Here is an 18721-nt window from a genome sequence, read left to right on the forward strand (position 1 = left end):
AGAACATACTTTTATAATGTTAAATCTAGAACTTTTTATGTGGATTACATTAAATTTAATTAATTCTGAAAATTATCATCTTAAATTTTTTACATGTTATTCAATAGAGGTTAATTTTGCCCCTCTAACTTGGGATAAAGGATCAAAAGAGTACTAATTTATAGTTTTAGACAAAAACACCTGCAACTTGTCAATTTTGGATCAATTTAGACCTTTGACCATCGCGAATATGTCAGTTTAGGGTGTAAATGACGCAAACTTGACAAGTTGTGGATTTGATTTTGTCCAAAACAACAAACTTGGACTCTTTTGATCTATTCTTCTAAGTTGGAGGGGTGAAATGAACCTTTGTTGCTATGTTATTCAGTGAAGATTGAATCCAACCATCTCTGTTAACCATCTGCACCTGTTTTACTACAAAGAGACAATTAATTTGATCACTGTTTACTGCAAAATCCATTAGACATTATGCAGAATAACACATTTATCAGAGCTGCTGGGCATATGATTTTTATAATACAGTAAAAAATGACATATATTTAAGCATTGGCCCTGGAGCTGGAGAAATGTCTGATATATATACATACAAGGGTTTACTTACAGCAGGAGAGAGATCGGATTTAATCCATTTGCACGCTCTTTATTCATGGAAGACTCCCTCGGATAATCTTATGCGATCCATTTGTTGCTTCATATAGCAGACTACCATATTTAAGGTCCGTCATTATCATATCAGCACGATCATTATTCATGGAAGCCTCCCTCCAATAATCTTATGCGATCCATTTGTTGCTTCATATAGCAGACTACCATATTTAAGGTCCGTCATTATCATATCAGCACTATCATTACACTTCGAGGCAAACTACCCAGCAGGAAATTTGGGTCAATTTCAACGAACAAGTATCAAACATGCTCAAACGGATGGTATGAAACTGTATCGTAACCTAAAGATTAGTTGATGTCAGGTGGGGTTGATAAAAGTGTACCTGGATTTTGAGGACAGTCGTCGAGTAGTGTAGAAATGGCAGCAGGTCAAAATTGTGAAAGCCCTTTGATAAAATCTCCAGGGCAAAATGTCATCATCTACGGTTTTGGAATCTCTCCAACTATAGGAAGATCCAATATAACTAAGAAATAACACCTTTCCGACTCTCTGATATACTGCACTTCACCTTGCATAAGCTTCAAAATCTTCCTGCACATGCCGAGACCTAAACCTTCTTGAGATGTCCATCGACTGGTGTGAAACATGTCTTGAACTAATTCAGCCGGAAGGCCTTCCCCGGGACAAACCATCCTTCACAAAAACATGATCATTGCTCAATACTGCATATTGCTATTTACAAGTGATCAAAATTTACATTTTCTTTTATGGGAACACTACAGAGACAGGTTTGTAAAACTAATGCATTCTCTCCACTGCATCATCATTGATCCTGAACAGGCAATTTATTTAAAAAACGGAAGCCAGTAACTGCATATATCTCTGTGATACTATAAATCAACCAAAATGGATACCTCTAAGTTCTCTTGAGAACATGTCTTAGTTTCGGAACCAAGACAGGTCCAATCTAAAACATTAGTTTTCACTTTTGAGTAAATACATGAGCATATTCAATCAACAGTAGTTTATTATGGGCATAATTCTACATAAAGCCCCCAAATCTCCAAGATTCTGCATATCACACACTATGTTCCCTCCAACCTAAATTCAGCAATTCAATCATTTATTGGCAAAAAAGCATAAATAAATAAAAAATATCACTGTTTTTTTTAAATCGATTTACCCTTTAAAGGACATAGGTCGAGTATATGAGCACAGATTAGACTGAACAAATTCAACAATGCTTTTAGGTTTTATTAGCGGATTTCATGTAATAAAACAAAGTCATAACAAATATGATAATAATGTGGGACCAAATTCATTTTTATTTTTCCTCTCATATGTGCCTCTGTGAGTGTATATACATAGATTAACATGTACGCAAAGGGGATGGAAGAATGCAATGCAAACCTGAATTCTGCATGCACAACAGTGCGGCCATCGGCATTTTGCTTCAGTGTTGGACAAACATGAATCTCTACCCATCCGTCTGATGCTGGTGCATAACGTACAATGTTTAACAAGAAATCAGCCAACACTTGTTGAACCCTCACCTGATCACCATATACAGCCAGAGTTTTTATTTCCTCAGGAATATCGCGAATCAATTGCAGATTTCTTTCCCTCAGCTTTAGCATTACTTGGCTAACAACAGCATTTATGACACTTCCAAGGAAGAACTCTGACTTCTCAAACTCCAATGAACTAGTTCAAATCAAATTGAAAATCTTCTCTCATCAGCAAAATAATCATTATAGACTCAGGAGGTTCAACATTAAAAGGAAAATATTTGGACAACGTTTGGACTTTGGATTAAGGTCTCTAGAATCCATGAATCTTGTCACAATCAGATAAAAAATCTTAAACACCTAGTAGGTTTTAATGAGATTTAGCTAATCTGCCGCCAACATATTAACATAATAATTGTACATAGTTACCCTATAGACATCTTACTATATAATCATATTGCATTAGCTAATCCAGAAACAATGCAAAACAGGAGTAAATTCTGCAAATCTCTAGAAGTAACAAATTGTGTCAGCCAGACATTTAGTCCCAGGCGGGTTTTAAATCCATTCTTGTGTAACATTTTGCAATATGAACACAAATTTGCAGACATTTGTTTTAGCAGGAGGAGAAGTATCACTTGTATTAATTTCTTTAGGCAATCTATAAGTTATATTAGTTCATTTGAGAAAAACTTACCCATCCTCAATGCTTTCCAGATCAACATCTCGAATGATCTTCAATATCTGCTTCTCACAAGCACAACTAGTTTCAAGAAATTGTTTCTGATCTTCAGTCAAGTCTGTAGCGTCCAAAAGAGAGTTTGTAAACCGTATACCACTTAGAGGATTCTTTATTTCCTGGCAAATATATGCCAACTCTTTCATCCTTGAGAAATTTTTCTTCTCCTGTTGCCTCTGGACATTTAACGCTTGTTGCAACTCAGGACTTGCAATCTGCAAGAAGCAGAAGGCTCCGATAATCTGGCCTTTCATATCAACCCTCTTGTTTGCGGTCAAAAGAGCTTGCACAAATTTTCCATTGCGATCAAAGAAGGAAAATGGGAACTTGTCTGAATCCTGTCCTCCAACTGCATTGTGCAAGAGAATCATAAATTTGGTCAATGCATCAGGGCCCTTAAGCCGACAGCAACCGCCGAAAACCTCCCCAACCAACATCTTCCCAATAATTTCTTCTCGGGTCCACCCAGTGAGCTTTTCCATTGCAGTGTTCCACTCCAAGCAGCAAGTGTTTTCATCTGAAGCAAATATTGGAGGGATCAGAGGATTGGGGCTGTGAATAATAGCCTTGTAATCACCTTGGATATGGATGAATTTATCCATTACCACTTTTTGAGCAGTAATATCCTGACCAACAAAGCAAACTCCAACTATATTATTCATGTAGTCTTTACTCGAACAAGCATTTACAACCACAAAAACAGCCTTCTTTTCCTGTTCAGAACCAAATGTCCTCATCTTTATCTCTATGTTTTTATCCTCTATACCTGCATTAATGAAATGTCAACAATTACATAATCTATTCCTGATGAATAAGCCATTCGTTCCAGGCTAAAGTGTATTCTTTTCTGTTGCTTCCCTATATTATAGTTCATCTCCGCGTTGTAGCTAAATTACCAGTACATGATAAACTGTCCAAGTTAAAACCACAGGATAATGCACACATCAAATTTCTAGTTGATACAATAATTCAGATTATTTTTTCTCATTTTAATATTTATTCTCATTGTACCAATAGCATTTGACCTGCAATTCTGCCCATTTAGTTTCTTAGAAGATGTCATAACATGATATCTAGAATTCATCCCAACATCTTCGTTCTTTTTTGTTATGTATTGCTAGTTTTGAAGATATTTCCATTATCACAGCATATATTCCATTATGTCTTCTTCTTGTCAGATAAACAATGGAGCAACTATGCCATTGTAAAAGTAATCTAACCTGAAGGTGTTTGGACGTCCCATGCAATGCAAGTGCCATCAAATGATCTTCACTTAAGATTTTCCCACTATGATTTCTACAGTTAGGTGGATTTAAAAGTTTGCCTATTACATTTTCATTCATTAGCTTAATTAAACTAATCCCAGTTTCTTAGAGAGACATTGACTTATAATGATTTCACCAAAGGGGGTAAATCTGCAAGCTCAACTGTAATTAAAGAAGAGAGCTTAAGAAATCATGAAATGTGTTCAATGTAGAAATTATACCTCTTAAAGCATGATGAAGAAGCTTGTCAACTGTTTCTTCATATTCCTTAAAAATAAGATCATGAACCAAAGACTTTCCCATAGCTTCCTCAATTGAGAGCCCTGTCAACTCAGCAGCCTTTTCATTCCATCCATTTATGCAGCCGCTGACATCTACGGCAAATATTGGAGCAGTTGCAGTCTCTATTAACCTAACCATTTCCCTTGCAACTGAGCTGATTTCATCCATCCCTTGCAAGTCCATATCCCTAAGCTGGGCATCTGCAATTGCCTGAGAGTTGGTTTCTTCAGCATGTTTGAATGAGTCTCGAAGAATAAGCTGCAAAGAGTGAATAGCATCCATCTCTGCGTTCTCCCATGGTAAACTCCGACTCTTCACAACTTCCAGGAATGCCTTGAAGGAAGAACGGGGATGCATCCTCTGACCATCATCCTTGTCCTCAGGATGATGCTTTGCACCACCCCATTTGATCTCCTTTGCAGTGTGAGAACGGAACCAGAACAGGAAATCCTTCTTAGTGATGCAAGCAACAGCCATACCACAAACTGCATCACCAAGTGAGGCTGCCCCAGGATACCCAGCATCAGCCAAACTGTCTGTGCTCAAACCTGTTGAGTCTCCATGAAATGCCAACAACCACTCCACAATATCTTTTATTTGAGCCTCTGTTGGGGTCACACCTAGTGGGTAATACTTACCTTTGTAAAAAAGTGCTGCCCCGTCACACTTCGCAAGGTCCATAATACTTGGACTCTGAGTAACAATGCCAGTAGGAGAGTCGCGCAGAAGCATATCGCACAAGAGTGTTTGAGTCCTCAAAACACGCTTCTCCGACAGTTGTGACGCCAATTGCAGCTCCATATTCAACTGAAGTCCAAAAGCCTGCATAAGGAATTCACAAGCATAACGAAGTGGAAACGGAATACTCCTAGCAGAAGTGTGATGACAAACAACCAAACCCCAAAGCCTCATAGAACTCCTCCCACCAACAGCCTCGTCATCATTTCCATTAATAATAACAGCCATAGCCAATGAAGCTTTTGACCCCATATTTTCCATATATTGAGCATGACAACCATGAGGAGCACGAAGAGTCGAACCAACCAAACACAAAGGATGCATTAACGCCTCATGTTGAATAACATTAACAGGAGTAGCATGGCAATCAACTATCATCCTAACCCTACTCTGCTTAAACAAAAACCTGGACGCCTGAGGAATATCTGTCGCAGGATAATGCAAACCAATATATGGTTCTAAATCAGACCTCTTACTCTCAGCAAGAACTTCACCATGTTCATCATCATGAAACTTATAAACCATAACCCTATCATACCCAGTAAGCTCCCTAACACACTCAACTACAGAATCACACAAAAGCTTAATATCCCCACCAGGAAGCGACTGTAACCGCGAAATAGCTCGAACAGCGAGCTTCTGAGACTGAACGGCACCCGCTATAGACAAAGCGGGATCCTCAGTTCGAGCAGGCTCTAAATCAACAACAATCCCAACATCAATCCTATGCAAAATTGCATAAAAGGGCTTCCCCGAATTCTTGGAATGAATCCAAAGCGGGTTCAACAGCGTAATTTCTCTAGCACCAAATGCCTTTTCAAGCAAAACAGAGCTAGAATGAGCAAATAGAGTACGGACATCAGCACCAATACAAAGAATATCAGGCTTTTCAAGTGAAGGAACTGACTGAGGCATTAAACCAAGCAGTTCACTGGCGTTTTCGCTATACGCAATAACCCGAAAAGAACCCTCATCCACAGCGATCATACAACCAAACGGCTGAATTTGGCCGCCACGTTGGATTTTCGACAAGTAAGCAGTAATTTGCTGCTCGGGAACTGATAAATTACTGGTTTTCACCGACTGTGAGTAATCAAACGATTTACCTGACTCTCCTGACTGTTCATAAACAGCATGTAACTGAGCATCTACTGTATACTGAGCAATTGCCTTACTTAAAGACTCGGTGTTATGAGCCCTTATATTACTAGTACCCGACGACTGCGCCGCCGCGGCAGCTGATAGTGGGTGGTGGTGACTATGGGTTTGGTGGTGTTGCTGAGACTGTGAAGTTGCTCTGCCACCGGATACCATTATTGGGTTGTCTTCGTTGCAAAGTGTTTGATATGAAAATATCAATAATACAAACTGTGAAGCGAAAAATCTACCGTGTGTTAATGGGTAGCTGATCTGGGTGTTGTTTGTTGTTGTTATGTGGCCATTGGTGAATTGGAAATAGTAATGAGAAAGAAAATAAAAAAGGAGTTAGATTTTTTTGGTTGAGTTTCCGTCGATTTGTATAACTTTCTTTGTTGTGCAATTCGACAATGGAGTTGGAATTCGGTGGGCACAGAGAGAGATTGAAGGAATGGTATAAAAATGGTGGGGATGGCCACGTGATTGTGGGTTTCCTTTCTCATGTAGTCACTTGGAGAAGACTTGCTTCTTCACTTTAAATTCAGACAACAGTCATAAAGTAAAAATTATCCATCCGTTTTGTTGTACCGCCTTACATATTATTTGCTCAACTCGGAATTCCTATCTAAAAACTGTATGTTTTAAATTTTTTCGTTAAATTGATCCACTCATTTATTGCCACCTGCTACAATAATGAAGGTTAAAATTGGTGGTTAAATAGCACTGTTCATAAATTATAGACAAAAACTTTTAAAATCTCTAGACTTCTCAATTGCATTCTAAAATTGAAGACCGGTTCATTGTTAAGCACCAACGACACCATAATAGCGAAAAAATGGAGTCTATCAAGCAGGGAAAATCAATTAAAAATTCTTATGATTATTTTCATAGGGTTATGTTAATTTTGTGTCGATTATAAAGGATTAGGTTAATTTTATTACATTAGTTAAAAAAATTAAAAGTTAATCTAGGTCGGCCAATAGTCAACAAGGATAATAAGGTAGTTGCAATGAAATTGCTGGTGTACTTGCCACGGTGGCAAAAAATGTGTGCCAAATTAGCTTAGAGTGGAATTGAAAATAAAAAATGTGTATTTAGATGAATTCGGTAATTTTATAATATTATGGTGCAAACAAAAAGAGACTAAAAATAGAGAGTTTTTTTCAGACCAATAACTTTTTATTAATTGAGAGTTGTCCTTTATTTATGTAAATCAATTGTTTTATTAATTGATTTATGAGAAATTATTATGACACCCTCATATTTGATATAATTCACACTTTAATCCCTCTTATTTGAAAATCAAACGATATCACTTGGGTTTTGCTATTCGCCGCCCCTTTTTACTTAGCACCGCACAGGCGAAAGACATTTCTGCCCCTCTAGCAAAATTTCAAAAAAAAAAGTTCTCTCAACTCATTCGAACACACTCGAACAACTACGTAAAAAGTCGAGTAAAATGACGGATAACGAGTATAATTCGTCAGGAAACGAGTACCGACAGTCGGAAACAAGTTTTTCCGGCTTTTCCGAGGTAAAAAATAATTTTTTTAAATTTTTATTTAAATTTTTGGAAGGGGGGGCGATTGCATTTCACGTCCTCTCCAGAGGAGGGGACGCCAGAGTCTGCCGTCCTCTCCAGAGGAGAGGACGTGAAATGCAACGTCCTGTCCTCTAGAGGGGAGGACGCCCAAGTCCACGTCCCCTCTAGATTTGGGCGTCCCCTCCTCTGAACTCTCAAAATCATCAGACTCTCTAAGATCCTCAACAGAAATGCGGACGTCATCGGGAGAAGTATGCGCTTGTTTCTTCCGTCGAGCTGAGGCAGAAACTTTACGCGTCGTAACGTGACGGGCTCCCGATCCCCCTAATTCTGGGGCCAAAAACGTCTTCCCCCTACGCTTTCCGCCCTGCAATTATAATAATTTAAATTTAAGTTATAGAAATAATATATAGTAAATTAAATAAATTTCTAAAATTATTTAATTTATTTAAAATAATTATTTATTTTATTGTTTTTTTAAAATATAAAACAATAATTAGATTTAAATTTTTTAAATTATTATTTTTTTTTTTAAATTGCAATTTTTTTTAAATCCCGGAACGGGCGTCCGGCGTCCCATCCGGAAGGGGGGACGCCGAAAACGGCGTCCCCCCTTCCGGAGGGGACGTGGGCGTCCACTGTCCCCTCCGGAAGAGGGAACGTGGGCAATCCACGTTCCCTCTTCCGGAGGGAACGTGGGATTTCACGTCCCCTCCGGAAATCTCGACGTCTCTTTTTTTAATCGTTTTAAAAAAAATCGAAATTAAAAAAAAAAAAACGTACCGGAGGTTGTCGATTTCCATCTCGTTCGAAATCCGACATTTTCGTAAAATATGAATTTGTGAAAAGTTGAATGAGTTGAGAGGATTTAGGTTTTTTGTTTATGAATTGGTTTTCTATTCAAAAAGTGAAAAGGGCAAATATGTAATGTGGCTGTGCGGTGCTAAGTAAAAAGGGGCGGTGTTTAACAATCCAATATTACTTTTGTATCTGTCAATGATTTAGTCCTTCCATTCATTTTTAGTGTTAGTCAACAAAATCAACGAAACTATGTGACCCCCCCACTTTCATTTTTGCCAACGATTTAGTCCCTAACTTTTGTTTTTGTCGACGATTCATACAATCCCTAATACTTTTCATGCTTTTCCATCCAACATATTAAAATACCTATTTTCTCTTTAAAAGTTTGCTTTCTTCTCTTTAAACTTATCTTGATTTTGTAAGGATGAGAGATGGTGATTTTCGATTTTAATTTTTTTCCGTAAAAATAATTACTTATTTTTACGGTATTTTCTTTATATTTCTTTTTAAATTTTTAATCTATAAATATTCTTAGATCTATAATTTTATTAAGCTTTGTTTTAGTTTTTACGGAATTTTCTTAATAATCGAATATGCTCCGAGAATAAAAATCTATTTTTTTAGAAATTTTTGAAGATAAAAATAGGAAAATACTCCCTCCGTCCCGTAAAGATAGAAAAAGTACCACCTTTTTCTGTCCCATAAAAATAGAAAAAGTGGAGTTAGTTAAGTCAAGAATTATCAAAATATCCCTACATGCTTATCATAAAACATTAAATGCATATTTTGAAAAAATAAAAAAAAAGAGTTGTAAGTGTTATATTTAGTAAAGTGGCTTTGGGAAATGTACATAACTAATTGATTACAAAGGGTAATTTAGACAAATTATCACAAGTTACCTATAAATAACTACTTTCTTAATTCTTGTAAAATAGGTGCTTTTTCTATCTTTACGGGACGGAGGGAGTATGAATTTTTAATGTATTTGAAGATAATTTTCGAATCCATATTAAAGATGAAACTTGAAAAATTTGAAATTTTAAGAATCAAGCGATTTCAAATGCTGAAACATCTTACAAAATCTCAAAATCATAATGCTGAAATATTATCAGTACATAAAATATAGGCTTAAATGCACAAAAAATCACCAACTTTCGCGTGTTTTTGGTATTTGACATGAACTTTTAATTTTAGCATATAAATACACGAACTATCAATTTTTTGCATATATGACCAAATTTCTGTTTTAGGTGAAAAACGGTGTCGTTTTAGGTATAAAACGTTGCCGTTTTAGGTCAAAAACGATGTCGTTTTATGTCAAAAACGGTGCCCGCGTTATATATGCAAAAAATTGATAGTTCGTGTATTTATATGCCAAAATTAAAAGTTCGTGTCAAATACCAAAAACACGCGAAAGTTGATGATTTTTGAAGCAATTAAGCCTAAAATATACTACTAGTATTTTTAATTCCAATGAATTGCATTATTAAATTAATGCAATTTACTTTTGTCTTGAACTTTCTAGAAAAGAGCTGGACTTCTAAAGAAATGGACAAAATAAAAATAGCCGAAAGATACGTTTTTGGCCAATCAACTTTATCATACTTCTAACTAAAATTCGAGGCTTTTACAGCCTCTCAAACTTCTTTTTTCTCTAAACAAACCTAGCCATCAAATTTTTTTTCTATTTTTTCTCCGGCTGTTGTCAATAATTTGATTTTTTTTTATTGACAGTAGCCATTACTTTATTTATATCATTTTAATTTATAGAATATAATAAATAACAATTTTTTTTTCATTTTTTTTATGGACTAAAATTTATCGACGAAATGCAATTCAATTACCAAGAAGAGAAGATAGATTGAAGATCTTTTAACAACAAAATAGGATCGTTTATAAACTATATTAGTTTTCTTTATTGTTCATTGTTTGTTTTTTTCTGAAAATATTATTTTGTCCTTTATTTATGAAATGTTTGTTTTCCTTTCTCTATAAAAGGTTTACTGTCTTTTTTTTATGAAGAAGTTATCAAATGGAATGCTGTGAGTTTGTGGGTGATTGAAGAAATTTGATCGAAGAGTGATCGAAGACTGCACTTATTTCGCGAAACAGTTAATAATATATTTTTATTTTCGTAAGTAAAATCTGCGAATTAGGCAGCGTGTTGTCTGTTACATGTCAGGTCATTGGATTTAATTTTCAAATTATTCCGAATTTTTTATAAATGTAGCTGTTTCATATTCGATTTAATGCAATTTGATGATTTCAAAAAAAAAAAAACTAAAATTCAAGGTTCAACTATTTAAAAATATCCAAACGACTAAGCTTTTTTTTTTTAATTAATGATCAAATCTTTTTAAAAATGTCAGTTTCGGCTCAAATATTAACAATTATTCCCTCCGTCTTTTTAATTATTCATTTAGTCAAATTTGAACGTATTAACATAATAAATGTTTTCTTAAATTATAAAATAAATACTACTCACTTAATATAAACTTATTAGTTAATAAATACATTATAAATTGACTCATAAAGTCAATTTATTATCTCTAGTCATGATTGAAAAAGTTTATTTTTATTTTATAAAGGCTTAATCACCAAAAAAACTCTCACATTTTAGCCCCTTTTTAGTTGCACTCTGACGTTGCAATTTTGTCAGTTGCACCCTGATTCGCACCTTTGGGTTTCAATTCCACCCTCAAAATCAAATTGGACTATTTTCACTCGGGAAAAATTCATAAAAACCTTTATAAAGTACACGTTTGAACTCTTTTTCACATAAAAAGTTAAAAATTGATGACTTATTTTAACTTTTTTAAAATGAAAAAGAGATCAATTTAGTACTTGAGGGTGAAATTAAAAACCAAAGGTGCAAATTAGGGTGCAACTGACAAAATTGCAACGTCAGGGTGTATTTGAAAAGGGGCTAAAAAGGTGGGGGTTTTTTTTGGTGATTAAACCCTTTTATAAATATGTCTAGTTAGTTACAATTAAAAAATAATTATCAAAATTAGATTAAAATTTTCATTTTTAAATATATCAGCCTTGAATAAAAAAATAGAATACAATTATTAATTAAACTTAATATTTATTAATTACTTCCTACGTTGTTCTCATGTTTTGCTAGTTGAGTTGTGTGGTCTACATTAGACCAAATTTCGCTAACAAAAGCCATTAATAGCCCAAGTTTTAGGTAGCGCGGACACTTCTTCCGTTTCGAAAACGTGTCAGACACTTGGTATATCGGACACGAAACTTCAATTTTAACATAAATTTTTTTAAAATAAGGCCGTTTCGCCGTGTCTGTGTCCAAGTGTCCCGTTTTCCTGAGTCCGTTTCCGTGCTACCTAGCCCAAGTTAGAACTTCTTTGTTATTATGATGTTTCTGGAGGTGATCGATCACTGATCAACTTATTTTGGCAGTTGTTTATGAATACCCATAAACAGGGACGGATGCAAGGTAGGGCCAGGTATGGCCTAGGCCCTACCTTGCTTAATTTATTTTTAATCTAAACTAGTAATCTATTTTCTAGTTCAGTTTAAAATTTTGCCGATAGCCTAATATGTTAGCCTACAATTTCACATGATAAACAAATATGATACAAAAATAGCAAAGCTTAATGTACATATTAGGTTAGCTGAAAAATACTAATTAGAATAGACATACATAACAAATTAAAATGTACAGTTAATTCTAATATTTATATAAATCAACCTAAATTTATTCTTAGATTGCATAATTCCTATTCAAACTAATTCATTCTAATTTTCACTCTTAATTTTCTAATCTTTTTCAAATACGGTAAATTTAATTTTTACAAATATACATGATGTGAATTAGCAATTTTAACATATTCTCCTTTTTGTTTTCTGAATCTTCTTCTATTAATCTATAAAATTCAACACCACCCATCGAACTTCTGTTTGAGGGTACATAATTTTTTAAATATAAATTTAGAATTTTAATTTAGAACTAATTTAAATTGATTATAATGATTAATTATTATATGTAGCAAACTACTCTTAAATAAATCATCAATATTTTGAATGAAAAATTAAGCAGATTCTTAAAATAAATAAAAAAATTAATACATTTTACATAATATAATTTTTAATTTTCTATTTTATTGTATTAGAAAATTTAGTAATTATATATTTTAGTTATATTTTCCGAGGTATGATATTTTGATTTTCTTAAATTGAAATTGTGCCCTACCTGAATTTTGGGCCTAGCTTCGTCACTGCCCATAAATGAAATGGTGTGATTGAGACGACATTAAATCCAAATTGTGAAACATTAATATCGAGTAGGTGGAACATCTTGATACACTATCTAACCAAAATTGAGGAAACATGTAATTTCAGAACAAAATACTCAAATCCCTTTCGGCTTCTGAGGTTAGGAGACAATCAGCATCGTGCCCATGTGACCATCCATGCCCTAATTTCTTGCCCACGTGATCGATCTTTTTCTTTTTGCTATCTTTCTTTTATGATTTGAAGCCACAAACAACATAAAATTGTGCATCTTTTTTTATGACGTATAGTACAAGAAAAAACTTTCAGTTTGCATCATAGGTGAAAGGATATTCGTATTTTCGGTTCGGTTCGGTTCGGTTCAGTTTTTCTGATTTCGATCGGTTTTTATACATCCCTACTTGTGAGAGAATGAATGCGCACTACCTTAGTGATACCTCAAGCTCACTCGAGAGGAACCCCTTGATAAATAAAGGAGAGCAAATATACTACTAATTTTTGAATCTAATATTTTGGTACCTAAATATTCATTTCTTTTAAATTAGTGTATTAAATGGGTATTTCTAATTATTTTTCGATTATCGAACTCCTAACAAAGACAAAAGTAAATTTCAAATCTGTTAAATATAGTTACTCCATATAGATAAGTACGAATGTAACCGAGTTGAGCCAACACACGAGCTACTCATGATTGACTCCAAAAATATTCAAAATCGTCTCGATTTTTTTTTTTTTTTTTTTTTTTTTTTTAACGGAGGTATATTAATGAAAAACAGTACATTCTAAACGCTAACAAAAGAAATCTTAAGTAAGGATACAATGTTTGATTTGTTGGGCCCATTTGTGAGCTTCGGAATTCTGGATTCGCGGCACGTACTGGAAAAAGACCTCTGTGAAGGATGTTTTCAGACGCCAAATATCTTCGCAAATACCCTTTAATGCAGAGATTGTACATTGTCCTGAGTTGACAATGTTGGATACTTGGAGGGCATCACCTTCAAATATGGCTTTTTTCCATCCACGAGAAATGGACCAATTCATTGCTTCCCTCAACGCTAGCATCTCCAATATGCCTGGATCCCATATAAATTGGAATGTAGCCGAGAATTTACCTTTCTGCATGTCGCACGCATCTTTGGCAATAATACCAGCAAAACCCTTCTTTCTCTGGATATCTACAGCAGCATCGTAGTTGAGTTTCATAAAGCCCGGAGGTGTAGCCCTGACTGCCCTTTGACCTTGCCGTTCGTGGGAAACATTTCTTCTATCCCGCTCTGTTAATTCCTGGGACTGCTTGAATTCTTCTGCGTCCGCTAGGATTAGTCGAATGGTCTCTGTTGCTGTTAGCTGCACATCATTGAAGATCTTGGTGTTTCTTTGTTTCCAAATATGCCAAAGGGTGTAGCAGTACAAGGGGACGGCCTCCATGTTCTCATCTATTTCCTGCAGCTTTGTGATTGTAGATTTCCAGTGGGTTGCAAAATCTGTCGTTGGGCCCCATGAGGATCGGAAGTTGAGTGGACTTTGGAACCAAACCTGTCGGGCCGCCGGGCATAAATAAAGCAGATGCATAATAGTTTCATGATCTCCACAAAATTTGCACTCTGAGGGCGTATGAAGCCTTTGTTGGAGAGCTGCACCCGAAGGTATACCGTCATGGATACATCGCCAAATAAAAACTTTAATTTTGTTTGGGATAGGCAGGTTCCACAGCATTTTCCAGTCTGATTTAGCTAGGTGAGGAATGAGAGACTGGTAGCCTCTGAAGCCATTATTCAGAGCTATGAAATAACCTGATTTGACTGTGTAATTGCCATCTGGACTATATTGCCATATCAATTTATCTTCATGGGGCCAATACGGAAGCGGAAGTGCCAGAATTTTGGTAGCATCTTCTCTGTCAAACATCTCCATGATCAATTCTGATTTCCAATTCCTGGTTATTGGGTTAATAAGGCTAGCAATATCTACAGGGTCTGCTTGCATTTGAGAAGGCATTCTCGGCAAGAATGGAAAGACCCCCGGAATCCACGGATCCTTATAACAATTTAAAGAGTTCCCACTATTGATTTGCCACAGCAATCCTTGATTTAGGAGATCTCTCCCCCAAAGTAAACTTCTCCATCCCCACGAGGGTCTTCCTGTGAGTCTACCTTGTATAATAGTGGTATTTGGAAAATATCGGCTCTGGAATACTTTATAGAGCATACTCTGAGGGTTTTGCATAATTCTCCAAAACTGTTTAGCAAGAAGGGCTTGATTGAAGCTTTCTATGTCTTTAAATCCTAAGCCTCCTTCCCACTTGCGATGCCTCATTTTGTTCCACGCAATCCAGCAAATTTTATTTTCATTTGATTTTTGGCCCCACCAGAATTGTCTCACAAGTTGATGGATTCTATGACAGAGCGATTTGGGTAGCATGAAGCACATCATTGCATATATTGGAATAGCCGTAGCCACTGCCTTAATCAAAATTTCTTTGCCTGCTGATGAGAGAAATTTTTCCTTCCAGCCATCTAACTTGCTTGATATGACAGATATGATATTGGCAAATGTTTGTTTTTTGGATCTTAGTATCTGGAATGGGAGTCCCAAATATTTTTCCTGGACTGATTGCTGGGGTATGCCAAGCATTGCTGTAAATAGGGCTCGTTGATTTATGTCAATATTAGCACTAAAGAAGACCGCTGATTTTTTGTAATTGATGAATTGTCCACTTCGTTGCCCATATCTGTTGAGAAGCTGATGTATGGTTCTGATGTCTGGTAGAGTGACTTTTGAAAATATGATTGTGTCATCTGCAAACAAAAGGTGGGTGATTTCTGGGCATCGACAGTTTAGTTTAATACCTTGCAGAGACTTCGCTGTAATTGCTGAATTTATAATCTGTGTTAGGCCTTCTGAACAGAGGACATACAGCAGGGGAGAAAGTGGGTCTCCTTGTCGAATACCTCTCGTTGGTTGGAAATACCCGTGGCTTGTACCATTGATACGGATAGAGTATGTGACCGATTGGATGCATTCCATCACCCAATTAATGAATAAAAAGTGGAATCCCCACGCATGTAATATGGATCTGATGTAGTTCCATTCTAGCCTATCATAGGCTTTGCTAATGTCAAGCTTGAGGGCCATGAAGTGAGTGTTGCCAGTGGTTTTAGTCTTAAGGTAATGAAGAATTTCATGTGCCAGAAGAATGTTATCAGATATGGAGCGACCTTTAGTGAAAGCATTTTGGTTTTGTGAAACAAGCATTGGAATGATATGTTGAAGTCTGGATGTGAGGATCTTGGAGATAATTTTATAGAAAACCGTGCAGAGGCTAATGGGTCGAAAGTCTGAAACTGTAGTTGGTTTTTTAAGTTTGGGAATCAGGGCAATCATGGTATGATTCAAGCTTTTAAGCATATGCCCATGTTGGAAAAAATGTGTAATGGCTCTTGTTATATCATGTTTAATGAGGTACCAGTAGTGATGAAAAAACAAAGAAGTGAATCCATCACTTCCTGGGGCTTTGGAAGGATTTATCGAAAATGTAGCCATTTCTACCTCTTGGGAAGTTACTGGTTTGCAAAGAGCTAAATTCATATCGAAAGAGACTGTAATTGTAAATGGATCAATTACCTCTCTTGTGTTCGAGACGATAGAAGTTGTGAATTGCTCTTTGAAATGTTCCAGGATAAGCTGTTGTATTGCGGTTGGGTTCGTCTGCCAGTTCCCTTGTGAATCATTAAGACCAGTTATTGTGTTTATACGTCGACGATGCACGGTGGTTGCATGAAAGTACTTGGTGTTTTTATCTCCTTTTTGTAACCAGCATTGTCTTGATTTTTGTTTCCAAAATGCCTCCTCTTGCTTTCTGGCTATATAAAGTTCTTGTTCCAAATGTTTGATGTACTGCCAGTGAATGTGGACGGGTGCTTGAGATTTTGCATTTCGAAGTTGTATATTGAGATTATGAATTTTCTCCTTTGCATTACTGCTGTGTTGTATCTTCCATTTGATAATTTCCGTGCGGCATGCTTTAAGTTTTTGGTGAATGTAACATGAATGAACCTGGGATGCTTGCCTTCCACTGATGCTCTATTATGTTCTTTATTTGTGAATTATGGATCCATTCTTTGTCAAAATGGAATGAGCTTTTAGGTTTGCTGACTGAAGAATCTGAATTAAGAAGCAATGCACAATGGTCTGAACCAATAACATCTAAATGGAGGACCTGTGCATGATGAAAGTGTTGGATCCATTCCGTATTTGCTAGGACCCTGTCTAGTCTTTCTTGGATTAGATCTGGATAAGCTCTACGGTTGCTCCATGTGAAGTCACTTCCTATGTAATCTAAACTATGCATATTCATATTAAATATGAAATCCTGGAATATTACATGTTGCATAGGATCAAAAGGGAGACCTCCTAATTTTTCACTATCTTTGAGTACATCATTGAAGTCTCCCACAAAAACAAAAGCCTTACTAAGACTAGATTTGAAGCTAGTTAGAGTTTGAAACTGACTATCCCTAACAGATTGCTTAGTACTAAGGTGGCAGCTAACTATGTCAAAACAAAAATCATACTGGTCTATCATAGACATAGCTACAAAAAACGTATCATATTGCTGGATGTGCACCTGTAACTCCATGTTCCACAGTATTAGCGTGCCTCCTGCCAACCCTTGAGGATCAATAGCAAAATGATATTTGAATTTTAACGGTTTTGTCATTCGGAGGATTTTTGAAACCTGGTTTTTTGTTTCTACCAGTATGACCAGGTCAGGGCATTGTTCTTTACACATGATGTGTAAATGTTGGATTGTCAGGGGATTCCCCAACCCCTGACAATTCCAGAACAGCAGCTTCATGGCTGAGCAGGAGACCCTTCTGGGGTGGTCTCCTCATCCCTTAAAAAAGAGTCTGGATCAAAAGGTTCTTCAAGCTCTTCCTCTATGATTGGAAGGTGAGTGGCAGTGGCAAAAAAGTCAGGCAAAGTAGGTATGATGTTGTCTTGGTAATGAGTAGTCTTCAGATGTTTTGTTGCCTCTGTCTCAAAGCTTGAGATCCATTGGAATTTTCGTTTTCCTTCAAAACTGTCCAGTTGATTGTCATTTGCGTAATTAAGAACTGCAGATTCTTGGCGAACAAACCTTGTCCACGTGCTTTGTTCTTGCATGATAGAAGTTGTGACCTCAGCATGGTATTTTTGTTTAAGAGCCCTCCCCAAGCTTGGATGCTTCGTGTAATCATCTATACATGCTTCTTGAAACAAAGTAAGTATCTCCTCTTGATAAGCTGCACTACAGTTACTGGCACCTCTAGGGTGATGTGGATTATTTCGGTGTAACAGATCAAGACAGACCTCCACTTGCTCAATTTCAGACAGCAGAATATTTGGGCCTCCCGAAATGAGTTTGGCTTTTAAATGAGGGCTTAAAAGCTGCAGCAGGTGATGTGGAAGATAAATAGGTTTTGGGTGTTTTTTGGGTTCCTGTGGGCCGGAAATTTGGGCTTGCAAAAGCGGATGATTAGCTGGCACAGTTGTGTAAGTGGGGTTTATGATAATGCCTTGAGAGAAATCCAGAAGGGCTTTGGTAAGAAGTTTAGTGGTATGTTTGGTAGGCTGCTGTGGAATATGAACAGGTGGTGCATTAAATGTAAAAGTTGGATTTTGTAAGATTGGAGATTTACCTTTATCAGCACCACGTGTAGGATTATCCACTGACAAAGTTTCTGGGTGTGGTATGTTTGGCGGCTGTGTTAGTGGACTGGGTTCCACTGCCTCGGTATCTGGGATGATCGATGGTGTTGATGGTTGTTGCATGCGAGACTGATGAAGAATCTCTGGTTCAGA

The 18721-nt window shown here is 36.3% G+C and overlaps 1 protein-coding gene across 3 annotated transcripts; it reads right to left on the reverse strand.

Moving 5' to 3' along the window:
* Positions 1 to 432: 432 nt before the first annotated feature.
* Positions 433 to 6786, reverse strand: LOC126669864 (phytochrome B-like). Of its 3 annotated transcripts, XR_007638583.2 has the most exons (5): positions 4341 to 6782; positions 2813 to 3620; positions 2018 to 2311; positions 990 to 1300; positions 433 to 865 (listed from the first exon to the last, which is right to left on the reverse strand). XR_007638583.2 is itself a non-coding variant. In XM_050363441.2 (4 exons), exons 1-4 carry the CDS (start codon positions 6451 to 6453, stop codon positions 1087 to 1089), a joined length of 3429 nt encoding a protein of 1142 aa, XP_050219398.1. In that variant the 5' UTR covers positions 6454 to 6782; the 3' UTR covers positions 433 to 1086. The 3 variants fall into 3 exon arrangements, 2 of the variants coding, with proteins under 2 accessions (XP_050219398.1, XP_050219399.1); XM_050363441.2 differs by having other exon boundaries at positions 433 to 1300; XM_050363442.2 differs by lacking the exons at positions 433 to 865; positions 990 to 1300 and having other exon boundaries at positions 2070 to 2160; positions 4341 to 6786.
* Between the last annotated feature and the right edge of the window lie 11935 nt (positions 6787 to 18721).

The sequence above is a fragment of the Mercurialis annua genome, linkage group LG2 (assembly GCF_937616625.2).
Source record: "Mercurialis annua linkage group LG2, ddMerAnnu1.2, whole genome shotgun sequence".
Classification (NCBI taxonomy): Eukaryota; Viridiplantae; Streptophyta; class Magnoliopsida; order Malpighiales; family Euphorbiaceae; genus Mercurialis; species Mercurialis annua.